Source organism: Carassius carassius, chromosome 3, assembly GCF_963082965.1.
Source record: "Carassius carassius chromosome 3, fCarCar2.1, whole genome shotgun sequence".
NCBI lineage: Eukaryota > Metazoa > Chordata > Actinopteri > Cypriniformes > Cyprinidae > Carassius > Carassius carassius.
Genome location: NC_081757.1, coordinates 39,969,008 through 39,995,456, shown reverse-complemented (window position 1 = coordinate 39,995,456; position 26,449 = coordinate 39,969,008). Strand labels below are relative to the sequence as shown.

At 37.1% G+C, this 26,449-nt stretch overlaps 1 protein-coding gene across 4 annotated transcripts in view; it reads left to right on the top strand.

Annotated features, from left to right (window-relative positions):
* The window catches only part of LOC132126830 (trichohyalin), a 215,925-nt gene that overhangs the window by 70,449 nt on the left and 119,027 nt on the right, over window positions 1–26,449 (top strand). For all 4 annotated transcript variants that reach the window (XM_059538393.1, XM_059538384.1, XM_059538376.1 and 1 more), the window contains 2 exons: window positions 5,636–5,782; window positions 6,677–6,760. In XM_059538393.1, coding sequence (XP_059394376.1) covers window positions 5,636–5,782; window positions 6,677–6,760 — 231 coding nt within the window. The remainder of the gene's footprint in view (window positions 1–5,635; window positions 5,783–6,676; window positions 6,761–26,449) is intronic.

The window sequence follows — 26,449 nt, the reverse complement described above, 5'->3', positions numbered from 1 at the left end:
TCAATAAATGCACAGCTAAACAGATGAGTTTTGAGTCTAGATTTAAATGTGACTAGTGTGTTAGCACATCTGATCTCTTCTGAAATCTGATTCCAACTGCAGGCGGCATAGTAACTAAAGGCGGACTCCCCTTGTTTTGTGTGAACCCTTGGTATTTCTAACTGACTCTATCCTAATGATCTGAGTGGTCTGTTAGGTTTTATTCAGTGAACATATCTGCAATGTATTTAGGTCCTAGGTCATTGAGGGACTTATAGATGAGTAAAAGTACTTTAAAATTAATTCTAATTGTAACTGGAAGCCAGTGTAAGGACCTGAGGACTGGTGTGATATGCTCAGATTTTCTGGTTCTAGTCAAAATCCTGGCAGCAGCATTCTGGATGAGCTGGAGCTGTCTAATGGTCTTTTTGGGAAGGCCGGTGAGGAGCCCATTACAATAGTCCACCCTGCTGGTGATAAAGGCATGAACAAGTTTATCCAAGTCTTGGCTTCAGCTTACCTCAACACACCTGCCTGGAAGTTTCTAGCATGCCTAGTAAGACACTGATTAGCTGGTTCAGGTGTGTTTAATTAGAGTTGGAGCTAAACTCTGCAGGAAATGGCACTCCAAGACCGAGTTTAGAGACCCCTGACCTAGACTCTACAGGAACCTGGCCTTCCAGGAGCAGGATTGGACAGAACATATCCATTAATCTCAAGCCAAAGCCCAACTCTATCCTCAATCAAAACAAAAATCGAATTTCCAGTTTATAGTAAGGGTAGCCAATCCTGCTCATGGAGGGCTACCTTCCTGCAAAGTTTAGCTCCATCCCTAATCAAAGACACTACACCCAGCTAATCAATGTTTTCAGGATTACTTGACAATATCAGGCAGGTGTGTTTGAGCAGCACTGGAACTGTAGCCTGCATGAAGGTAGTTCTCCAGAAACAGGGTTGGCTATCACTGGTTTAAGAATGTTTTTCCAAGAACAACAAGGACTGATCCTACATGTTGACCAAGTCATATCTACTGAGGTCTCACATGAAAGATAGCTCAGTAGTCGAGTCAAGCCATATGGGTGCAGATATTATTCGGTTTGTCTTTTTCCAATACAGTCAGGCAGGTATCCGTTGAGCTTGCTTCAGATGACTGGCATGGCAAATCAGACTGGGGTGCTTTAGCAATTGGCCTATGTGGAAAACTTTGCTGGGAATTGTTTTAAACCAGGAAAGCACTGAAGTGCATTCTGGATGGTTATCGGTTAGCGATGCAGCATTAAAAGGTTGACCGTGCCTGATGCAAAATGTAGCCGGTGAGCGACTGTCCCCATTTCAACAAATCCCTGCTGCCTGATTGTCTCCTGAAGTGGCCTTGCGCTGCCCGCATTTATTAATGGTCCACTAGAGGAATTATTTGATTATTGCATTTATTTCTTTTTCTGCATGTTTTTTTTACTCTGTCTGGCTATCATTTATAATTTACCAAACTGCATCTATTGCATCAGCTTGATTTAGATGGATCTGATGGAGTCAGAGTGATTTTTTTCATGGTAAATAGCTTGTGTTTCAATGTCAAGGCAGTAATGGTAAAATTGTGCCTGGTATTTTTTCATTTGCTGACTATAACAACCCCAGAACGTAGTCATTGTGTCCTACCCTACCCCCACCGCATTTTCCCCTCGCTCTATAGCTTTGATGTGTGCTATCAGTAAGCCACATCGCTAACACCCCTCTGCACCTCAAACCACTCCATGTCAGCACATTTTGATGTAGCCTATGTGCACATCCAAATAGAATTCTTAACAAGCTGCCATTATAATTGAAAAGAGGGACCTCTGGCATTTGCGCAGAGAGTTAGGTGGAGGAGAGAGTGCAGGGAGATACGCCCCATTGACATTAATCCCAACTTGAAAAATACCTACTTTGGCCTTATTTTAGCTAGAGAGAAAACTGTGATAATCAATGAGTTTTACATGTGATTTGACATGTTGTTGAAACATAAGCAGTTTTGGAGATTTTGGTGTTTCCACATTAAGAAAATGGCTGACGTTAATCAAGATGGCTGCCAAGTATAACCCTACTTTCAGACTACTTACCTATTTTCTACAGTTAGGTTAATGAATTACAGTATATTACCATATTACTATATTAATATAATATTTTACTGTATTAAAAATTATGAAATAAAAAAGTAAGTTGGGCGATGTCTACCAAATTGGCATTGGACAATGGCTACAGTGAAATATTGAGGAGGGGGAGCAGGTAGGGGGTGTGCCTGAAGTGTGAATCCATATTCAGAAAGGCACGGAAAACAAATAACAATTGCTATTGGTTGCTTGTTACATTACAGTACAAATTTAACTCAACATTGTGATGTCTAACAGCCTTTGGCTGCTAGACATCACAACCCTATGCTCAACCCTATCTGCTCAACCCTATCTAACACATGGTTTATCATGATCTCTATGCATAAATTTCATGTTTGAAATGACTACATGAATTAAAGGCTGGAAGCTGGAGTATCATGTTGCGAACTCTTTCTGCTGAAAGCTATTTGGCCAGACACAAAACTCACTCTACCTTGTTGAAGGTGAGATACATAGGACATAACTTAATTCTATACAAAAAAGCTATTTGTATCAGCAGATTAAAAAGAAATCCCATGGCACTTGCTGGACAAAGTACTTCTCTTCTTTTCTTTTCTTTTTTTTCTCTCCCTCCTTTTTTTTTAAGCTCCGCAGACAAAGTTGCAATTAGCATGCCAATGCCGACATCTGAACCTCAAAAGCTATATAGTCAGTAGGAGGCTTTTTTGGGTGTCTGGAGATTACAAAGGACATTTTACAAAAATTACTAGATGAAACACTGACATTTAATCTGAAAGGCTTGATTGTTCAAGATATGGACGTTTGGCTATTTTTAATCTCCTTTCCTCAATATGCTAATGAGGTTGTGTGTGCTTATAGCTTGTTGTGGTTAATTAAGTTGGATACAGTACACTTTACCATTCTCATTTGGGTAGAATTCAGTGGATCAACCAGGGTTTTTTGATGCATCATTTGATGCACTGAGTCTGGAGTTGTTAATTTAGGAGTCCTACATGGTTGTCTTTTCAAAGAGTAGAAGGATCAAAGGATCTCCTAATGCAGAGGTGCTGGGCACCAGCTTAAACCTGTGGTTCAAAGATGGCTGGTCTTAGCATCAAGTCAGAAATAATGAAGAGCGCATAATAGCCCTATTAATGGGACCTTGGAGTCCAGACCCAGGTACTCACAAGAAACAAAGAAATGTGTGCAGTACTACAATTAAGAGAAAAAAAAAATAGGCGCTGTTCTTGATTATGCAGGCAAAGGGAAACAAATTATGTGAAAGATGGCCTGCTAGTATAAGGGGGCTTCTGTGATCAAAGCAGCTGGGGCCCACTCTTCAACAGCAATGAGACCAAAAGGAGAACAAATTGAGACTTTTTGTTATAAACTGTGCTCAAATTCGCAAAGACTTCTGCAATCAAAAGTCAGAAGATTTCAGTATGATCTAGAATGATCAAATTCTTCCAAATAAAGTGTAAATTTTCTGAGATTTGAATTGTATGGTTCTATATTCTTATAGATTGCCAACAGTTGTCTCAGTTGTTCTAGTTTTCAATTTTATTAAGGAATTTAAAGTGTAACATCTTAGATTTCTGAGGATATTGGTACTTCAGTGAAATGTTAACAAACATATGCAATTGACTCAAACCTGTATGACTTACATTTGTCTATAGATATTTATTATATATTTTTTACAAATGGTTTTGTCCATACAGGACAAATAAAATATCATTTATTGTATCCCACAGAAAAAAAGTTATATCCACTAAGTATGAAAAATGTGAGCATGATGATATATCATTATTTTAAAGTAGTAGCAATAAGTTACAGTGAAAATCACCAACATGTATGGTATTAATTTTCACTTTTCACTCATGCTTCAGTTAATATCTGTAACCTTCGCTTCAAAGGCCATGGATCACAATCTGCTGTAGATTTCATACAGCAGTCTAAACACAATTAAATCTTGATTAGATCATTCAACAGTTTACATAACAGCCCTTCTGTTTATTGCTCTCAAATGAGTTCTCTCGCTTAGCAACATCAGATGTTCAGTCTGATGGAAGACAGTGTCTGAAGAAATTGATTTCCTTACCCCTCTGTTCACAATCTGATTTATCGGGGGCACATTTAAGATGTTCATTAAAACATCTTTATGTGGGTTATCTAAGATTTTCCTCACTGATGTGCCCACTTATGCTCTTTGTGATATGAGATAGGCCTCTTCAGTGCATAGATTCATTTTGCACCAAGTTCTGAGAGGATGACTTTGACCTTTTGGATTTTTTCTTTTGTAACACGATACTTATAGTTAACAGTGTGATTGTTGCTTCTGAGGTGAATCCTATTGTGTCTTCTCACTTCTGGTGCACCTCTCACAGTATCTCATATTGTGACCCACAATTCCAGAGGCCAATTTAGTAGTGGAAAATGGATTCATACAATCTCTGGAGTTCACTTACAAGTACCACCATGACACACTCTACCTGCCGAGCAATTCTATATGACTGATACATGATGCATCACGGTTTGGAGCCATATCTCTCATATTAATGCATTCACATTATATGTGGAGCTTTGAGGAGGTGTTGGTGTTCCTCGTCGACATAGTGTCAAGAATCAGAAAGGTTAAATGGGTTTTTATATCTATCCTTCTGTCATTAAGAAAAGAAAATCTTTTCAAAAAGAAATTGCTTATGCTCACTGAGGCTGCATTTATTTGATTAAAATACAGTAAAAATAATATTCTGCATTTTTTTTTAGCAATTTGAATAACTGTTTTCTATTTCAGTATATCTTAAAATATAATTTATTCCTGTGATGCAAAGCTGAATTTTCCGCATAATTACTCCAGTCTTCATTGTAACACCATCCTTCAGAAATCAGTTAAATATGCTGATTTCATGCTCAAGATTTTTTTTTTTTTGTGATTCTTATTACCTACTTTAATACTACCATTACAAATTTTGGACAAGTGTTCAGTAAGGATGCAATGTAATAGGGCCCAGTTAACTGTATTAATTACCTTTTCTTTTCTTTTTTTCTTCTTTTTTTACTGGTTTTACCTGTATTTTCAATGTTGTAATTGGAGATGCAGGCTCAAATCTGAACTGTGTCCCTGACATTCCCACTCCATTTTTATTTATTTATTTATTTATTTATTTATTTATTATTTTTTACTGTCTTTCAAAATAAATACATAAAAATATGTGAATAAAAAAAACCTTTTGGCTTCCACACAGTTGATGTTGTGGTGGGTAGTTTTATGACATATGTCACGGTAAACACACAAAATCTGATTTAGATGGCATGACATTACCAGGGCTTTAGACATTTGTTTGGACATTTGTAGGTGATTTCTGTCTAACTTCATATGTGCACATGCTTGTTAGTTTAAACATGTCCCTGCAGCAGTCACTGCTAAAACCCAGACCTCTTTTGTGTGATCTTGCTGTGTCCGAGTTTTCCTAATATTTAATACCCTAACAAATAACCATGCAACTCAACACATATAGTAACAATCGAGTATAAGAGTCTTTTGACATGGCAGCGGTCTTGTGTTGTAGGTGGAGGAGCGAGAGGATCTGATCCTGGAACTACAGGATGTCATCACTGAGCTACACCAGGAGATGTCTCTGAAAGAACAGCATGAGCTCCAGCAGCTTAAAGAACTCCTTCAGCTGGAGGCCAGAGTCAAAGAGCTTCAAGAGCAGGTATCAGATACACTACAGACTTCTTTAGACCCAGCTGGATGTGATTGTCTCATATCTTAATCTCATGTACTCCATGTGAAATCTGCTTTCACAACAATTCAAAAGTTCGGGATTGGGAAGATTTTTGAAAGAAGTCTTAATGTTTTTATTTTTTTTAATTATTATTTTTTTATGTAATTTTAACAGAAGTTTCAGCAGAAAAATTCCAATTAAAATTGTCACATGATCCTTCAAAAATTATGCTTTAGAAATTATTAACTTGCATGTTCAAGAAATTTTATTATTGTTAAAATGATCATTTTGAATGGTAAAGGTATTAGGTATTAGTTTTATAAAATGCCAGTGAAAGCTATGATCTTAAAAATACAAAATTCAGTAAAGAATTAAATTATATATATATATAATATATTTTCTCCCCCTCCATGTGAGTGAGAGAGCAACTAATTTAGTGTGCTGAGCATCTCATTGCCTTTTTAGGAGGTTCAGTGTGAGAACAGAATCACAGCAGGGATGAAGCTGTAGAGCAAACCGTTCAATCAGCTCAATGTTCCCCTTCAGCCCAGATGACTGGATGAAGGATTGGCATGTCAGGTTTTGACTTAAGAAGTCTTTCACAGGCATTACACTTGTTAAAACTACAGCAGGCTTTTTTCTAGCACTCACGGTGATGCAATGTCCAAAAAAAGCCTGCGGAGATGAGAATATTGAAGGGTCATTATTTTACCACATCAAAACACTTGTATATTAGAACATTGACCAAGTTTGCATTTGTCTGCATTCAGGTTTTCAAGTTTAGCAGTATGGTTGTTGATTCACAATCTTTCAGTTGCTCTCTGTTAGTCCTGTGCCCTTAAGAGGGACATACTAAACAAACTTTGTTTCTCATCTGTTCAGGTGCAAGGTTCAGAGGAGACTATAGCTCAGCTGAGACTAGAGCTGGCTGAGAAAGCAGGGAGCAGCAGCACCACGCTGAATGTCGTAAGTACCCTCAAAAGCAAGCGTTTGTTTATGAGTGTGTATTTACACCTCACTTACTCTTAACCTCATGTCAGCATGGTTCTATAACAAACCAAAAACGTGTTAAAAAAGGTGTTGGATAAAATGGATATCCTAATGGTTTTTAATATTTTAGATGCTAAATGCACTCAAGGCCAAGTTTTAAACAATGGTAAATGGACTGCATTTATATAGCGCTTTCAACAGACCACATGGCCATCCAAAGCGCTTTACAAGTTGCCTCACATTCACACACTCATTCATACACCGACTGCGGTGTCAGCCATTCAAGGTGCCATCCAGCTCGTCAGGAGCAGCTGGGGTTAGGTGTCTTGCTCAAGGACACCTCGACACTTGGTCAGGTGGAGCCAGGGATTGAACCACCAACCTTCCGGTTTGTAGACAACCTACAGTACATGAACCACTGAGCCACTGCCGCCCCAATGTGAAGTGGCTTACTGTAATAATATAAGTTAAATATATTATTAATAATAATTGCAGTAAACACATTTTACACCAAGTAATGAGGTTTGTTAGCCTGACTATATGTTATTTAGAGTGTTGATGAAACTGGGTTTGTTAATATAGAATGCGACAGATTTGAACAATTTATTTGACGTGGATGTATTACAACAGCTTCAAATGTGGTTCATACATTTACTATTTCGAATCAAAACAGAGACCTGTTTTATCATAGGACATATTACATGAAACAATAGTTTGATTTGGATTTTTATTTTTTAAATCGAAGTTTATTAAACTTTTAGACAACATTTTATTTAATACAATTTTACTCTTTTATTTGGCACATATAGTATCATATAAGAGATTATTGATCTCAGCTCAAGGAGAAAAAAACACCCCAATTTTTTTCAGAGGCCCAAACTGTGTGAAAATTTGCAATTTGTTGAAATTGCTGATATTTATAGGGGCAGAAGTAAAATACTGCTTACATAAAAGACCTATAAATATCAGTTGTCAATCTGTATATCTCCTAATAATATATCTTAGTAGGATGGTATTTAAATGCTTAGTTTTATGAAAACTATATGAACAAAGCTGTTTTTATTGTGGGGATCAAACATACAATTCAAATCATTATGATGATGATTGAGTGGTACAAATAAACGTTTCACAAAAGCCTGATGAATCATATTTTGTGCTTACATTTTATCATGATTTTTCTAAAATAATGGGTAGTATGCTTAAGTTGCTTCAGTCCAGAAGTTGTACACCTTGAAATATTACCAACAATTTAAAAGTTATTCTCATGTATGTTTCATAAAATAATCTGTAAAGATTAAAAAAAAAAAAAACAGTTGCAGTGACATCAAAATATGATACAGCAAACTGTATAGGATTAAAGTAAATTTACCACTGATTTAGAATAGCCATTATAGAATAAGTTTTAAGATAATCAGTGTTAATTTATAGAGAATTGCTCAATGCTCTCAAATTAACTTATTGTGCAATCATATATAATACAATATTGGGTTGGTCCATATGGGTGCTCTAGCTCTAAGCATATGATACAGAGACCGGACTGCTTCATCAGTCTTGGTCTCAAGCACACAGATACGAAAACCCACATCCCTATTGACTATTGAGTGATTGGAGGAGCAGCTAGAGTCTGTGTGGAAGTTTCTGATGAGTCTGAAGCAGGAGCGAATAGAGACGCTGTCCCTTCTCGGGCCCCCATCTGGGGGCTGCTGACATCTTCACGCATCTGGCTGAAAGCCCAGAGACACTGGGATTCAGTTAACTCTAATGAATTGTAATATTGTGCAATTTTAATCAGGCACTAGTTTCGTATAATTATCATATAATTTCTGGATAGAATTAGATGGCAATTAATCTGTGACTGAGAAATGGGAAAGAGGTCAGCTGTGGAGCAAATAGACAGACAGTGACAAAGATCTTTTTGTTTTTGTCTGACATGAAAATCATTCTAAGAAAATTATTTTATTTTAAGTTTTTTTTTTTTTTTTCTCAGTTGGTTAGTGGATTTGGAATGGTTGGATGCAGTGATTCAGGATGCAATTATGCATGTCATTTCATGTAATTAGGTGACGTCTGGAGATTTTCTTTCTCTCTGGTTGATGACCCTCAAGTAAAATCAAATATCAAGGGTCTTAAGGTAGTTTGAGATGGTGTAGGTGATTGATTTGGCTGTTTAACAGCCTGAGAGTTTCTCATCCTGTTCATCTTGGAATAGAGTGGTTTCAGGATATGTTTGGCAGAGGTGAAATGTCACCCAGCAATCATTAGAGTAATGGTTCACGCAAGAGTTTTGATAAGCTTGTCATCTGCATCTAATTCGCCTGTGCTTATTCAAACTTGCTGCGTTCAAAAAATGCTAAAATCTACTGGTTCTTCTGAAACTAATAACTGCAACAAATCTGAATATATAAAAATTAGCTACAGCCAAGAGGGAGATTATTGGAAAATGAGAGAATGAAATTGTATGTATATGTGTGCCTGATAAAGGAAAATCCAAAAACATATATGACAAGTCTTAGAAATGTACTCTTTGTATTAATTTAGATTTTGTGTTGTTCTGAAAATCTTTAATACCATTTTACATTTGCATTAAGCAGTCATTTAGCAGATGCTTTTATCCAATGCGACTTACAAATATATAGGCAAATACAAATACAAAGGCCAAAAGAAGCAATCAGACCAACAAAATAACAATATTCTGTAAGTGTTGTGACAAGTCTTGGTTAGTCTAACACAGTACACATAGCAATTTTGTTGTAATATAATAAACAAAATATAATGTAAAAAATGAATAAAAGGAAAACAATAAAAAAATGTGAGTACTTTAGTCACACAGGTCTATCGTTCAGCTTAGGAAAACTTGGAATATAGCTCACGAGTTGAATAGGCTACTTCTGTGGTGCTTTAATGAATTATAAATACAGGCTTCTTAAAATAATTGTAATTTTCAAATGAACTATTCCTATATTTTGAGAAATTGTGGCAATATGTAAAGGTTTTGGTTTTATTCCTGTGGTGCCAATGGGCAAGGTAAGTAGAAGGGGAAGGTTATCTGTGTCAAATCACTTGCTCTTACTACCCACTCTTTGGGTATTTCCCAGCTGCCCCAGGGGCTGTCAGGATCCTTACCCTTGTCTTCGATCTCCTTACTTTGCTCTTCTCCTCTCTCCTCCCCATCATTCTTGCCCTCACTGTAGCAGAAACGCATTGCAAAGGAGAGCCAAAGTCACACAACATTAGTTTGGTAGTAGCAGCAGCAACAGAAAGCCATTACTCTTCCCTGACAGTATCAAAGAGAACAGTGGAGTTGAGGTGCAGCCCCCCCCCCCCCTCCCCTCTCACTTCTTCAGCAATACACGCTGCTCACAGGAAATTGCCTCATACTTCAGTGCGCAGGAGGTGACACGCTGGTGACAACCACGCATGTGTCACTTTCAGGGTCTGGGTGGGAGCAGCCCCTGAATTCTGAGACAAGTGCTGCCCAGGGAGCTGCATGAGGCCAGCGCCTTGTAGGGCTGCAGCCGGCAGACCCGCAGCTGATGTGACATCTTAGAAGTGCAGCAGGGTTTGGAGCTCTGACGTTGGATTCCAAATGAAGGTCAATGCAGAGACTAAGAGTCAAGATCGGAGTGAAGTGCTCCTGGACTTGTTGTGCGACACCACTCTTTCGAAGGTGATGCCTAACAGGCAGTCTTGCTCTGAGATGGGTGCACTGAGCTATACACTTACCGGTGAAGAGCTGTTGTGCCTTTGACCCAGTCTTTTAAAGCACAGGACAAATTACATCCCGAGATAATGGAGCGATGTAGTGATGATGTGTTTTTCTAGGCCAAGGCCAACACGGAAGATAGCATCTCTCTGGTTCCCTCAACAAAAACCCAATAGCATTTTGCCACTTGCTTTTGGATTATTGCAGAAAATAAGGTCTGTGACCAACAGAAATTTATGATTCTTACATGTTTTGTTCAACATTATAATGTTCACAAATGAACAACTTTTATGAATTCTGAAGCTTAAATGCAATCACCAGATGTATAATGCTAAACATAGTCTATACATCAGCTTGACAACAGTCGCATGATGTTGAAGTCAACACCATTAAGCTTCTGACAACTCTTTAGTTAAAACATTTTCCTGGAAATTTTAATTTAGAGTAGTTTGCAGAGAGCTTTTATAAACATAAGGAGGCTGGGGAAAGCAACTAGTGAGTAATTGAATTTACCAGCTTGGTGTGATTATGTTTAATGTCCCTGACACCATCTGTAGTCGCATTTAGCAACCATCTATTTCAAGACAAATAAAAGCTTTAAAATATGACACAGGGTATTAGTTATGTATTTAAATCATAGTATAAAGTATAAAAATATATTCAGATTGTTTAAATCTAAATAAATTAGAATTTTCTTTTATTTAACCAAAATATATTCAAAATACGATTGGCATCAGGAAGATGGAACCAGATGTGCTAAAATGCTAACAAGTTTCCATACTGCACAGTGGTGTGGTAGACCCCTTAACAACCCTCAAATGCTTGCCGAAATATTCATGTCTAGTTTGCCTCTTTATACCAAAAAGTCTATACAAACTGGGGAAACCAATGTCTCTTACAAGAAAAGTTTTAATTTGCCATCTTTGCTGATGGGAACCACAGAACCTTTTGAGCCAAACATGTGAACTGTTAATGACATGTGACTCAATCTGGGGACTAACAAAAGAAAGTGTCGTGTCCCAAGCTCTTCAAGACTGACCGTCACATTAGCTGTTATGTGAAGGGTAGTAGACAGGGAAAACATAAATTGTACTTTAAAAGGAATAGTTCACTTAATTAAAATTCTGTGATCATTTATTCGCCATCATGCAATTCCAAACCTGTATGACTTTCATTGTTCTGTGGAACACAAAAGAAGATATTTTGAAGAGCACTGGGAATTCTTTATCATTGATTTCCATGGTATGCAGAACAAACATTCTCAAAATGTTTTCCACCGAAAAAAGAAATTTCATACAGTTTTGGAATGACAAGAAGGTGAGTAAACAATGACAGAATTTTCATTTTTTATATAAACCATCTCATTAAGAGAATAAATGAATTGGCCACTGATAAAACATTTACTATATGCCAAATAAATATTTAGGTTTTTAGAACCAAAGTTAAGTTTAGTTACATTGTCTTCCAGCAGGGGTTAATAAGTCCATGCCAACCATGTTAACACTAGTTTCACGCAGCCAGACCTTCAGACTGATGACCTCAAAGCTGTTTGACAGACATGTCAAACAACCAATCACAGTTCGTTTCGTTCAGCATAACGTTTTGAGGCCGTGGAAATGTCTCGACAATAAAAAGACCGTTGTGTAAAACTCTCATATGTATTTTAAAGATTCTATGCCGCAAACTTTAAATATTTCACATACTTTGGAAAATCCAGCATTTAGTTGATCCTGATAAGCACTTATCGTCACAGTAATAAACATGATGGCTTTCATCTTTTGTGGTGGGGTTTGCGGTCACAACATCTTTGTGTCCAGGTGTAACATGAAAGAACACAACATACACATCTCCCGCAAATCTTATATAATTCAACCAATCCAATGATGACTACGAAACTCCTGAAGTGTTTCCACTTTTGTGTGCTGTATGCATCAGACATTCATCCAACGGACCGTGGGCATGACGTCTCAGACTATGCTAACACTGACCCTATGCTTTTCATAGTTCTGGAAATTTGAATGTGTTAAAGGTTTGTAGAGTTGCATCATATGTGGTTCTACTTGGTAGCTTTTGTCAAAGCAGAGTAGTCTGTGTTTTGTTGTCACATAAATACAATTTTGTTTTTTCCACGGCTGTTGCTTGTTACCCCAACATATCCCCCTTTTTTCCACTCAACATAAAGCTTCAGACTTCTGGAAGAGCAGGATGTTTATTGCTATTCTACAGCAGGCCTTTGTTACCATTGTCTACATTGTCTGTCCTCTTCTCCTTGCACCCCCCTTCCTTTAATTTGGCGCAGGGTTGGGGGATTGCGGCAGGGGCCGGTGCGGTGGCTGCGGCTGTGTGATTAGAGCGAGAGTGCTTCTCAGCAGGACTCTTTGTTTTATATTCATCAAAAGCGCTCGCTTTGATTTGCTCCTCCTTGACGTGTGGCGGCGCAGGCTGTCGCACCGCTGCTGAGGAAATCATGCGCTTAAAATGTCCCAAACCCCCCTCCTCCTCCTCCCCCTCTTCCTCCTCCACCAGTTCCCTTTCTTAGCCAGCTCCCTCAATATCATCCTCCCACCTAAAAGACTCCTCTGCCCAGCCCTCAGGCTACCCTGCCATCTTATTAATTTCTCTATTATTACTAATATTGCCTTTTTCCCTGAGATGGGCCGACTTTCTCCAAGGTCACTGTGAAAGATTTTCTGAGCTGAAACTTGAAATACTCCCCCGTTACACTCAAGCCCACATTTGTTGGCTTAATTTTAGATCTTTGGTGTTGTTCATTTCATGGTGAATGTAAAGTTTTCTTGACTTTCTTTGTCTGTATTTCAGTGATATTAAAGAAGAATTCACCAAATATGTATTTTGCTTGTTATATGCATATTCAGACATTATTTCTATTGTTAATATGACTATGCATCTTGTGTTTTTTAAACACATTGATGTGTTAACATATTTTTAATCATGTTCTTCAATCATTCGACATGTTTAATATACATTAGAAAGAGATTCAAAAGATGGGACGTGGAAAAATATCAATAATTGTCACATGGCAGAATCAATGTATGTATCAGAGTCAGAGCTTGTATGCTAACCACTTCGCCCTGGTTCCAACTGAATTTAGCAATTTATTCAAACTTCGCAGTTTTGTGACATTTTGCTTTTCAAAGCAGTTTTTGGCATTTGCACTATTTTCATTGCCAGGGGACTGTTTGAGTGTAGACAGGAACCACTTTGGAGAAAAGGGCAGAGTGGGACTGGAAAATGACCAGAGTCATGTCAGAGCAAGTGCGTTTACCAGCCACGTCTCATTTTCTGAGCAGTCATTCTGTAACAGGACTGTAAATAAATGCCAAGTACACAAATTTCGGACTCGCAAATTTGGTAGTTCGGACTTTGCAAATTTGACTTGAGAGTCTGAAGTCCCGCAGACAGTACGACGCAAGTTTGGTAATACTTCAAACAGCAAATATTATAATATATACAATTTATATTATATACATATTCAAATAACAAATATTAGATCAAACATTATTGCCTCTTTTCATTTTTGTTTTAACATATTAATAGATTAATTGAATAAAGACCAAAGATTACCTGTTAGATTTACCCAAATCAAATTATATCTTGTGTTTAACCACAACAGAGACATCAGCCTAGGCCAATATATCTGCCGATAATTTTTCAAATATCGGCATCGGACAATAAGTTTTGTCCTGGGCCAATGTGTTTGAGGTGGGATTTTTTTTTACGGCGCTGAGAACGGCAGTGCCAGAGCACACAGTGCTCACATTCTCCCTCTTGTTCGCTGTCATCGTTCAACTCTGCCTAATACAGACGTAAGTCTGTCTAATAATCAGATACAACTGTTACAAAAATTTATACAAAAAGGTATACAAAAAGTATTATAACGATTTGTTTTTATATTATTAGTAACAGAAAGGCAAACATAATACTTTCTTGTAGGGATGTGCCGGTACTAACATCGGTACCGAACAGTACCCGGGCAAATTCCAAATGGAAGTGATCATCCTTATCCCTTTGCAGTGGGGACTTTGGAGTGAGTAGGGCACGTGCGTGCCATTAAGTAGTCATTAGGAATGCACTTTGCAAAAGGAGCGACATAATTTCCTTATTTTCTTCAGCTGGGATGCTCCCATGGCAGTGCATCACGTGTCCGTCAGCAGATTCGCTAATGGGCATCGCCATAAAAAAAGTATACATTTTATATTAAATTTTTTTTTAAATATATATATTGCTTTTTATATATTATATAGCATATTTTTACAACTTTTTAAAATATAAAATGTATGTTTATTTGTACCAGTTATACTAACAACAATACATGCTGCGTTGACATGGGAATATGCCAGCTGAAGATAATTAGGAAATGATTTCGCTCCTTTTGCAAAGTGCATTCCTAACGACAACTTAATGGCATGCACGTGCCCTACTCACTCCAAAGTCCCCACTCCAAAGGGATAGGGATGATCACTTCTATTTGGAATTTGCCCGTGAACCGTTCGGTACCGATAGTAGTACCGTCACATCCCTACTTTCTCGTTTGCCTTTAGCATTCAGCAAATACGTATATCATTTAAACAAACCTTTAAATGACTAACATTAATGAACATTTAATTTCACAAACCTTGCTAAGCTTGTGGAATGTGCATATGTATATTGCCTGATCGCGTGTGCTCTATGTGACAGTCAATCCTTGTGAATTGAATCTGGACAGGAGGAGAGGTCAGCTTCACTGTTGACGTGTGATCAATTTTAAACTTGAGATTTCAAACTATGCTGCTGTCGGCATCGGCTGTCAAAAAATTCAGCAATCAAGGTTAGGTTGGTTTAGGGTTTAGTGTAGTTGGAACATTATTTTCAAACACAATAGTGTTAACCTTTTAGCTCCACTAACCAGACATTAAATTTCCAAACTGCCGCATTACATACAATAACTGTCCAATGAAACATTGCCAAATTCACATTCATAAGTTTCGGATAAAACTAAACATGCTTTTACTACCGCTTACAGCACATTTCACTTTGTTGCAATAGGTGCTAGAAGCAACGCAATATCACTTTGGCAGACATGTTGCCACAGGCACGTGTTTCCAGTGAACATGGGATGGTTAAATTGATAGCTCTATGCTTTTCACCTAACAATTCGGAAACCATCATTCGATTTTTAGCTTTATCTTTAAAATAAGGACTTAACAGAATACTGAAAACACTGGCTCTTCTGCAAACACTTTGAGGCTATATGCCACACGTAGCCACTAAGGATCAGTGGTCAAAGGTTAATGAAGCTGGACCTGTAGGCATTCTTCACTAGAGTGTTGTGTTGTGACATGTAATTTGTAGTGTTATTTTAGCTCTTACGTGATAATTCCTGATATTAGATGGAATAGGATGGTTTTATCTAACACTTAATGAGCTTCCAGTCTCATCCCATCCGCAAGCTTTTACATTGGAATCTCATTACCCAGAGCAGCCGTACAGTCAATAGAGCAGAGTCTGTGAAGCCTCCAGCTAAACTCACACACACTCATTTCTCTCTCCATACAGCTCATTCATCGCACAGCTCGAGGGATTTCTTGTCACACGCATTCATGTTTGAACTGCGCTGGTCCAAGTGCGGCCAGGAAATTAACTTTGTAAATTATTAAAGCTATTTCCAACTCTGCAAACATTGTCAAGGAAAACAGAGCGAGCATAAGAATGCATAACTGCACACGGATGTAAGTGTGCATACACACGTGTGTGTGTTCAAGCTCCTTGGGGAGGGATGGACCAACAGAAGCCGTTTTCTTGGTCCAGAAGTGGACGACTAGCAAGGTTAGACCAGCCTCAAGGTTAGGAGGGAACAAATGCTCTGTAATATTTATATCTGTAATAAGTGTCTCAGTGGACAGTCAAACAAATGTACACGTACACAACACACACTCCTTCAGTAAATGAAAATCATCATGAAGTGCGCCATTTGCATTCAGGGAGAGCAGCAGTAGAATGAAAAGCAGGAATAGGAAGGGCTGTGCATTTAATTTCTCACCTTCAGCAGGCTGTGCTGGATCTAATTTAGCCTCCAGTGCCTCCCACATCATGTAATGTACTATATGCAGGTGAGGATATGAAGGCTTCTTTGTCAAAATGCGCACCACAGCAATGGTTGAGTCCTCTACCGGCGACTTTGTGAACTAGATCTAGCATGACTAGGAATGGAAACTCATCTACATTATTTAGGGTTGTTTTCCCCTTGAGTTTGCAAACTGTCTTTTGAAATAAACACCTGGTTCTTTTATATGAGCTCTCCACCAAAAGTAGCATGGTATAACTATACATACCATGACAATACTGTTGTTTTTGATACATATTGCATTACCATGTATTCACCATGGTAATGAATTTCATTTTACATTTAAGGGCTTTAAGCACTTTGAATATATGTGATTAAATATGATTAAAATGAAAAAGAAAAAAAGCATTGTGAAAAATTGGATGACTTTTTTTTTGTATCATCCATAGTCTACTATCATGTACTATCATGTCCTATCATGTTTTGTATAAATAATTCCTTGTGGAAAGAAGTACACTTTAGCATACTTTCAAAAAGAGTACTTATTATTAAAGTAATATACTATGTTTTTTTACACTAGATTAATACATGCATGTTTATTGAAATTAAATGAAAATGTGTTATAGTTTAAGATTATATTAAATGTGATTAGCTGAACTTTAGACTGTTTTTTGACCCACTTAGGTAGGACATATTTATATGCAATTTCATTATTACTTTGGCAAACTAAAATATACTTTAATGTTGTTTCTTTTATAACTTGTATGTCAAATATTTAAATATATTTGTATTTACACACTTATACTGAAGTTGTAATTTAGTAGATTTAAAATATATGAATTTTAAATGTTATACTAAATAAGACACTACAGTTAACATTATTAATCATGCACATTACATTTAGAATGCAAGGAAAAAAAATACAAATAAATTCAGTTACCTCTCTACAGCTTCTATCAGAAGTGGGAAGACCCCCCCCCCCCTCCCAAAAAGAAATTTAATTAATTAAATAAAATTAAAAATAAAATACATTCATACATCGCCATACTCAGATTTAACTGCTTTGGCATTTAAAAACTATCACACTTGCCAGAGCATGATAGTCATGGGCAAATGTGTTTGGAATTGCCTGTTCTCTTTACGCTTCCCTTTTGTTTATCTTTACATATGGCTTTTCACTGAATCCGTCATCACAATCAAACTGCTTCACGACTTTCTGGTAACAGGCTACTGATCTGGTTTTCTGCCTTCATTTTTGAATATAGCCTTCTGCATGTGAAAACCATACTAAACCTCAAGTGTTGTACTGTCAATTATTTAAATCAATAATTAATAATAAAATAATTGATAAATATTAAATTGGCTGCCCAATGATTAGAAAATTGTTTAATGTAAAGACAGTTTATTATCTTTCTTTTCTCTTCATTTCTAAACTCATTCATTCCTCAGGAGCTTTCCATGTATATGTCTTATGCTTCACTCTCTGTGTTTGAATTGTGCTTCAGCATCTCTGACAGCCTCTTCAGGATCACTGCAAACATCGCAATTCAAATTACACCAGGAATCACTGACGAGCTTTGTGCTGCTTGTTTCTTCTTATTTTGACACATGTAATGTTTTTATTTGTAGGCTGCGTGTATGATTAAGAAAAGGGTTTGTGAATCACACCAGCATCATTTGGTTTATCTGCATGAGCTCCTCAGTATCATCCTCTCATCCTGTGAAGTCAGAGCGTTTGATTGTGCTGTTGACGAAGTCAGCTTTTGGCAACCGATCCTTTTGTTCTCCATCTGCTTAAAGTGCCGGAGGTGGTTCAAAAGCAATAAAGAGTCGAGCCATTTCAAAAGATGGAAGTTCTCTCATCAGACGAGGGCAAGTGCTTTAGTGCAAAGCTAGACAATGTAATGGTTGTAGAAATTCAACTTCAGGGTTAGCGTTGCAACCAGTATCAGTTTTGACACTTCAGCTTACACTGATCTGCAGATATCAGTCATCTAGTAAAGGGTTCATACCATATTTTTTTTTCTTTCTTCAGTCTACTTATAGTTTTTGTAAAGGTCATCATTTCATTTTTTTTTCACAACCATTTTCCACCCTCTCTCTGACCCTTATAATTAAGTGGGTAATTTTTAGCTGCATTAATTTGAATGCTCTGTTCACACTTAATGCACAGGAATGAGCAAAATTCTATGGACACTGCAGTGGTTGTAACATGTCATCACACTGTCTCACACAAGTTTTTTTTTTTTTTTACATAAGTTCCAATATATATATATATATATATATATATATATATATATATATATATATATATACAACCCGAATTCCGGAAAAGTTGGGACGTTTTTTAAATTTTAATAAAATGAAAACTAAAGGAATTTCAAATCACATGAGCCAATATTTTATTCACAATAGAACATAGATAACATAGCAAATGTTTAAACTAAGAAATTTTACACTTTTATCCACTTAATTAGCTCATTTAAAATTTAATGCCTGCTACAGGTCTCAAAAAAGTTGGCACAGGGGCAACAAATGGCTAAAAAAGCAAGCAGTTTTGAAAAGATTCAGCTGGGAGAACATCTAGTGATTAATTAAGTTAATTGATATCAGGTCTGTAACATGATTAGCTATAAAAGCTTTGTCTTAGAGAAGCAGAGTCTCTCAGAAGTAAAGATGGGCAGAGGCTCTCCAATCTGTGAAAGACTGCGTAAAAAAATTGTGGAAAACTTTAAAAACAATGTTCCTCAATGTCAAATTGCAAAGGCTTTGCAAATCTCATCATCTACAGTGCATAACATCATCAAAAGATTCAGAGAAACTGGAGAAATCTCTGTGCGTAAGGGACAAGGCCGGAGACCTTTATTGGATGCCCGTGGTCTTCGGGCTCTTAGACGACACTGCATCACTCATCGGCATGATTGTGTCAATGACATTACTAAATGGGCCCAGGAATACTTTCAGAAACCACTGTCGGTAAACACAATCCGCCGTGCCATCAGCAGATGCCAACTAAAGCTCTATCATGCAAAAAGGAAGCCATATGTGAACATGGTCCAGAAGCGCCGTCGTGTCCTGTGGGCCAAGGCTCATTTAAAATGGACTACTTCAAAGTGGAATAGTGTTTTATGGTCAGACGAGTCCAAATTTGACATTCTTGTTGGAAATCACGGACGCCGTGTCCTCCGGGCTAAAGAGGAGGGAGACCTTCCAGCATGTTATCAGCGTTCAGTTCAAAAGCCAGCATCTCTGATGGTATGGGGGTGCATAAGTGCATACGGTATGGGCAGCTTGCATGTTTTGGAAGGCTCTGTGAATGCTGAAAGGTATATAAAGGTTTTAGAGCAACATATGCTTCCCTCCAAACAACGTCTATTTCAGGGAAGGCCTTGTTTATTTCAGCAGGACAATGCAAAACCACATACTGCAGCTATAACAACAGCATGGCTTCGTCGTAGAAGAGTCCGGGTGCTAACCTGGCCTGCCTGCAGTCCAGATCTTTCACCTATAGAGAACATTTGGCGCATCATTAAACGAAAAATACGTCAAAGACGACCACGAACTCTTCAGCAGCTGGAAATCTATATGAGGCAAGAATGGGACCAAATTCCAACAGCAAAACTCCAGCAACTCATAGCCTCAATGCCCAGACGTCTTCAAACTGTTTTGAAAAGAAAAGGAGATGCTACACCATGGTAAACATGCCCCGTCCCAACTATTTTGAGACCTGTAGCAGAAATCAAAATTGAAATGAGCTCATTTTGTGAATAAAATTGTAAACTTTCTCAGTTTAAACATTTGCTATATTATCTATGTTCTATTGTGAATAAAATATTGGCTCATGTGATTTGAAAGTCTTTTAGTTTTCATTTTATTAAAATTTAAAAAACGTCCCAACTTTTCCGGAATTCGGGTTGTATATATATATATATATATATATATATATATATATATATATATATAAGTTGATCCTTTTTCATCACTTAAAGGGAAAGTTCACCCAAAAATTTTAATTGTCATAATTTATTCAAGATTTTTCAAATTCAGTCCTTGATTCACATTTCTCATAAGCTTAACTTATTTGGTCTAAAGAGATAAGAATTAATGATTATTTTAATTTGAAAACTACATATAAAATAGCTACCAAAATAAATTGTTAACTACAGTTTGGCTAAAACTTATTGACTAAAGTTGACTAAAATGCAATGACTTTTCGTTGACTAATACTAGACAAAAACTATGAAAGACTTAAATGTGACTATTAAGACTATTAAGCATTTTCGTCTCAAGACTAAGACTAAATCAAAAATGCCTGCCAAAATTAACACTGGCTGTATCTTTATAAAAAAAAAATCTTAATAAATCTGATAAAATAAATGTACAGAGATATGAGGGATGTAATACTGCTCTATAGGTACTCAAGATTAAAATTAGGAATTGTGTGTATTATGTCCACTTGAAAGTTGGTTTTCTTTTAATTCACTAAAGATGGATGTCATCATGGGATATGTATTCATAGATTGGTTTCACAAAACTTTGGAACAGAGTTAAATGGATGATGAATGGTAGATGAATGGTTAATCTCTTTAGGCTCCTTTTCTGTACTTTTTCATGACTGCAGGACCTTGTACCAAGTAAACTTCTTGTGACAGACACTTCAGCACAATGTTTGCAATACTTGTATTTATCCGCGGATGCGCGGAGAGCGCGCGAGCCCAACCATTGCCAGTAATGACTAACCGATTCATGATTTATCAGAGATTTAATTATGGAATGGCGGATTCGGAAATAATCGCTTTAGTACATTCGGCGTGCAAGTATACAATAACAATATTAAAATACAGGGCCAAATCGTCTGCCAGGCCACCTGGAATTGCCCCGGTTCTCCGGGACATTTTTATGACTGGATTCTACGAACCAGACTGTGTTTTCTGCGTTGGTGAGATTATGGGCCATATGTCTTAGTGCAATTTAGGAAAGAAATAAGCTGATTGTGGGTTTAAGTAAATATTCAAATATGTAATCCCCTTTGTAATCGTAAAAATTTTCATAAGTAACTGTAATTTAATTACTCATTTTTTCTCTTAGTAATTGTAACTGATTACAGTTACATTTTGTAATTAAATTACGTAATGCCGTTACATGTAACTACTCCCCAACACTGTAGATAGATAGATAGATAGATAGATAGATAGATAGGCAGACATAGTGAAAGATAAAATGGTAGAAAGACAGACAGACAAAACGACAGACAGAATTATAAAAATAACGATTATAAGACAGACAAAATAAAAAAATTAACAATAGAATGAATTGCTTTTTTGAATTGCTGTCATTCCATTATAAATTCCAGTTCAGCGTTCTGCTGGGTGTGTGTTCAGTTCAAATTTACACTCTGGAACTGAAAGGGAGCCAATTCTTCAGTTTTGAATTTTGTCCAACCCTGATCTAGACCCAAGCTTAAGAAGAAAAAGAATAAATCACAATATATCCCGGGATAGAAAAGTCACCCTGACTCCCAAACTGCAGCACATGGCTTTAAGTGATTTAAGCTGAGGCCACTGCAGGCTCCCAGCCAGCGGATCAGATACAGGCTGGATTTACACTGTGGAAGTGCTGACCATGATTGCTGCCAGCACTCGTGGTCAGCTGAGGTCCTGTCTGGACCTGTAGGGCTTCATTAGAGCAACTCTACAACTCTAGTTTTTCCGGTCTCTTTGCAGACTTTTGTAATGTAAGAAAGGTAATCATTACATCTGTCAGCAAGCGGTGTAGGTTTTTACAGAATTGCATCTGTTATTATTTCTCAGACCTGGTTCGTTTAGTGAGGTAAGTTAAATGAGGCTTAGATTCGAGTGTGTTTATTGGTTGCGATTGGTTGTGTGTGTGTGTGTGTGTGTGTGTATAAAGGTTAGCGACCGAACTGTAAGAGAGTGCATTCTGGCTGAGGATGTTTTTGTGTTTTGATGAGGTCTCTGTGCCGCGTCCTGCTCTTCTCTTGTCGAGATGCTTGGCACCCTGCGTCCCCTTCACTTTCCCAATTTGACAGCTGATGGGATCTAATATGGAATGTGGGAGAGTTTGAATTGCCCACAATATACATAATGACCTCATTTCTCTTTTCTATCCATTGCTCCTTACCGACGGCCTCCTCCTGCATGCTCTTTACTCTTCCGTCTCATTTTCTCTCTCTGTTTTTACCTCTTCTACCTTTCATTTACCTCATGCTGGAATATGAAATCTCATTCCCAAACAGTTGATTTCTGGGTTTTTAATAGAAAAATGAGTTACATTCACTTTTTGTGTAAACATTCTTACACAGAAACCATGACTCATCCGAAAGTTAAAACTTACACTAAGAAATGATGATAAGAAATGTTTCTTGAGCAGCAGACCATCATATTAGAATGATTTCTTAAGGATCATGTGACATTCAAGACTGGAGTAATGCCACTGAACATTCGTATTTGTCATCACAGGAATAAACACATTTTTGTAAATATATTCAATAGAAAACTGTCATTTAAATTGTAAAAAAAAGTAAATGTAGTCTTGGTGAGCATAAGATCGAACATCTGGGTAGGCTCTATAGGTTTTGTAAGAAAAAAGCTAATATGTTTTAGCATGTATGCTAACTGCTACCTAGCTGAACAGACCAGCACAGATGTCTTGTGTTGTATGTGCTGGTGTTCAGTGCACTATTCTACACTGAACACCAGCACATACAAAAAAAAAGCCAGCACATACAACAAACAAAAGGACAAAAGCTGATACTTTTTTTAAAAGATACACCTTGCACCATATATATTCAGAGGAGTGTGGTTTGCTTCTTACATAGTTTAACTAGTAAGAATAAAAGTGCTACAGTAACTACAATACAAAGTGAGATTCAGCAACAATAGTCACTGTTAGCATTGAAAATTGGAAAGTTTTTTCAAGCAAGAGCTTAGTTAATATTAGCTAGAAACCTAACAAGCTAATGTTTAGGAGTGTTTGGGAAGCAGTGTTGTTTTTAGGCCTAAAGACATATGATGAGCTGTACTTATGAAAAAGAAGTGTGCTTGTAGTGAACATGTACTTTAAACATAAGAAAAGTACATAAAAATACTGTACATGTGGATAATTTAGTATTCATTTTTAAAAAGTGCACTTTATAACTAGTTCAAATTTTCAATTACTTTGAAGTACATTTTAAATTATTATTTAGCAATAATCTTTTTCTGGCTTTAAACACTTGTTAGTGTTCTTCAATATTGCATTTGAAATTAATACATTTTAGATATACTAAATTACAACTTCATCATTACAAATTTATAATCATAAATATGCTTAAATTATAAAATTTCATTTGGCAGGACATCATATTTCAAAAACATTAGAAGTAATTATAAAATTACATATAATCACTTAAAGTTTGTCCTAAAAGCACTCCAAAGTGCAGCTAACTGCAGTTGCATACATTTAAAGGGATAGTTCACCCAAAAATGAAAATTATGTCATTAATAACTCACCCTCATGTTGTTCCAAACCAGTAAGACCTCCATTTATCTTTGGAACACAGTTTAAGATATTTTTAGATTTAGTCCGAGAGCTCTCAGTCCCTCCATTGAAGCTGTGTGTACGGTCTACTGTCCATGTCCAGAAAGGTAAGAAAAACATAATCAAAGTAGTCCATGTGACATCAGAAGGTCAGTTAGAATATTTTGAAGCATCGAAAATACATTTTGGTCCAAAAATAGCAAAAACTACGACTTTATTCAGCATTGTCTTCTCTTCCGTGTCTGTTGTAAGACAGTTCAAAACAAAGCATTTTGTCATATCCGGTTCACGAACGAATCATTCGATGTAACCGGATCTTTTTGAAACTGAATCGTTTTAAACGGTTCGCGTCTCCAATACGCATTAATCCACAAATGACTTAAGCTGTTTTTTTAATGTGGCTGACACTCCCCCTGAGTTCAAACAAACCAATATCCCGGAGTAATTCATTTAGTCAAACAGTACACCGACTGAACTGCTGTGAAGAGAGAGATGAACACCGAACCGAGCCAGATAATGACTCATTCACGAGTCAAGAACCGGTTGCATCGGTTTTCGGATCACCAGTAGTTCTTTCTGACAGTTCGATTCAATAAACCGGTTGAAGAAAACGGTTCACCGGTTCTTTTGCGCTCGACGTAATGGCTTCATTGGCGATGAATGCAAGCCTTCGGTTTACCTGGGCTCATAACATTAGCACAGAATCAGTTCAGAATCAATCACCAAAAGAATCAGTTCGGTTCATGCGCTCTGTGTGTCGGTTCTCGAATTGGACGCGTCTGACTGAAACGGTTCTTGATTCGTGAACGAGTCATTATCTGGCTCGGCTCGGTGTTCATCTTCAGTTCTCTCTTCACAGCAGTTCAGTCAGTGTACTGTTTGAGTAAGTGAATTACTCCGGGATATTGGTTTGTTTGAACTCATAGGGAGTGTCAGCCACATTAAAAAAGTTAACAGCTTAAGTCATTTGCGGATTAATGCGTATTGGAGACGCGAACCGTTTAAAACGATTCAGTTCGATTTGGTGAACTGTTTCAAAAAGATCCGGTTACATCGAATGATTCATTCGCGAACCGGATATGACAAACTGCTTTGTTTTGAACTGTCTTACAACAGACACGGAAGAGAAGACAATGCTGAATGAAGTCGTAGTTTTTGCTATTTTTGGACCAAAATGTATTTTCGATGCTTCAAAATATTCTAACTGACCCTCTGATGTCACGTGGACTACTTTGATGATGTTTTTCTTACCTTTCTGGACATGGACAGTCTACTGTACACACAGTTTCAATGGAGGGACTGAGAGCTCTCGGACTAAATCTAAAATATCTTAAACTGTGTTCCAAAAATAAACGGAGTCTTACGGGTTTGGAACAACACGAGGGTAAGTTATTAATGACATAATTTAGCAAATTGGGCGAACTAACCCTTTAAACATTTTAATTCATATGCATTTCCATTTAATGCCAATTAACATGCAATTAAGTGCCTGAAAACATTACATTCAGTTTACACGTAATTGTTTTAAAGTATATTATTTCCATAATAAGTACTCCTTGTAAAAGTTTGCTAAAGTATACTTCATTTTCTCAAGAGCAGGCTTGACAAACTACGTAAAAATGTTGTCATGCACTCCTTCAAACTGACTGATTTCATATCTTGTGGTAAATGATCGGAAAGTGTAATATTAAAGGCAATACATTAAAGTCAATGTTTCAATGGCAGTGGAACAAAAGGTACACACTTCAAATATATATATATATATATATATATATATATATATATATATATATATATATATATAGTACAGACCAAAAGTTTGGACACACCTTCTCATTCAAAGAGTTTTCTTTATTTTCATGACTATGAAAATCGTAGAATCACACTGAAGGCATCAAGGGCTATTTGACCAAGAAGGAGAGTGATGGGGTGCTGCGCCAGATGACCTGGCCTCCACAGTCACCGGACCTGAACCCAATCGAGATGGTTTAGGGGTGAGCTGGACCGCAGACAGAAGGCTAAAGGGCCAACAAGTGCTAAGCATCTCTCGGGGAACTCCTTCAAGACTGTTGGAAGACCATTTCAGGTGAGTACCTCTTGAAGATCATCAAGAGAATGCCAAGAGTGTGCAAAGCAGTAATCAAAGCAAAAGGTGGCTACTTTGTAGAACCTAGAATATGACATATTTTCAGTTGTTTCACACTTTTTTGTTATGTATATAATTCCATATATAATTCCACATGTGTTAATTCATAGTTTTGATGCCTTCCATGTGAATCTACAATTTTCATAGTCATGAAAATAAAGAAAACTCTTTGAATGAGAAGGTGTGTCCAAACTTTTGGTCTGTACCGTATAT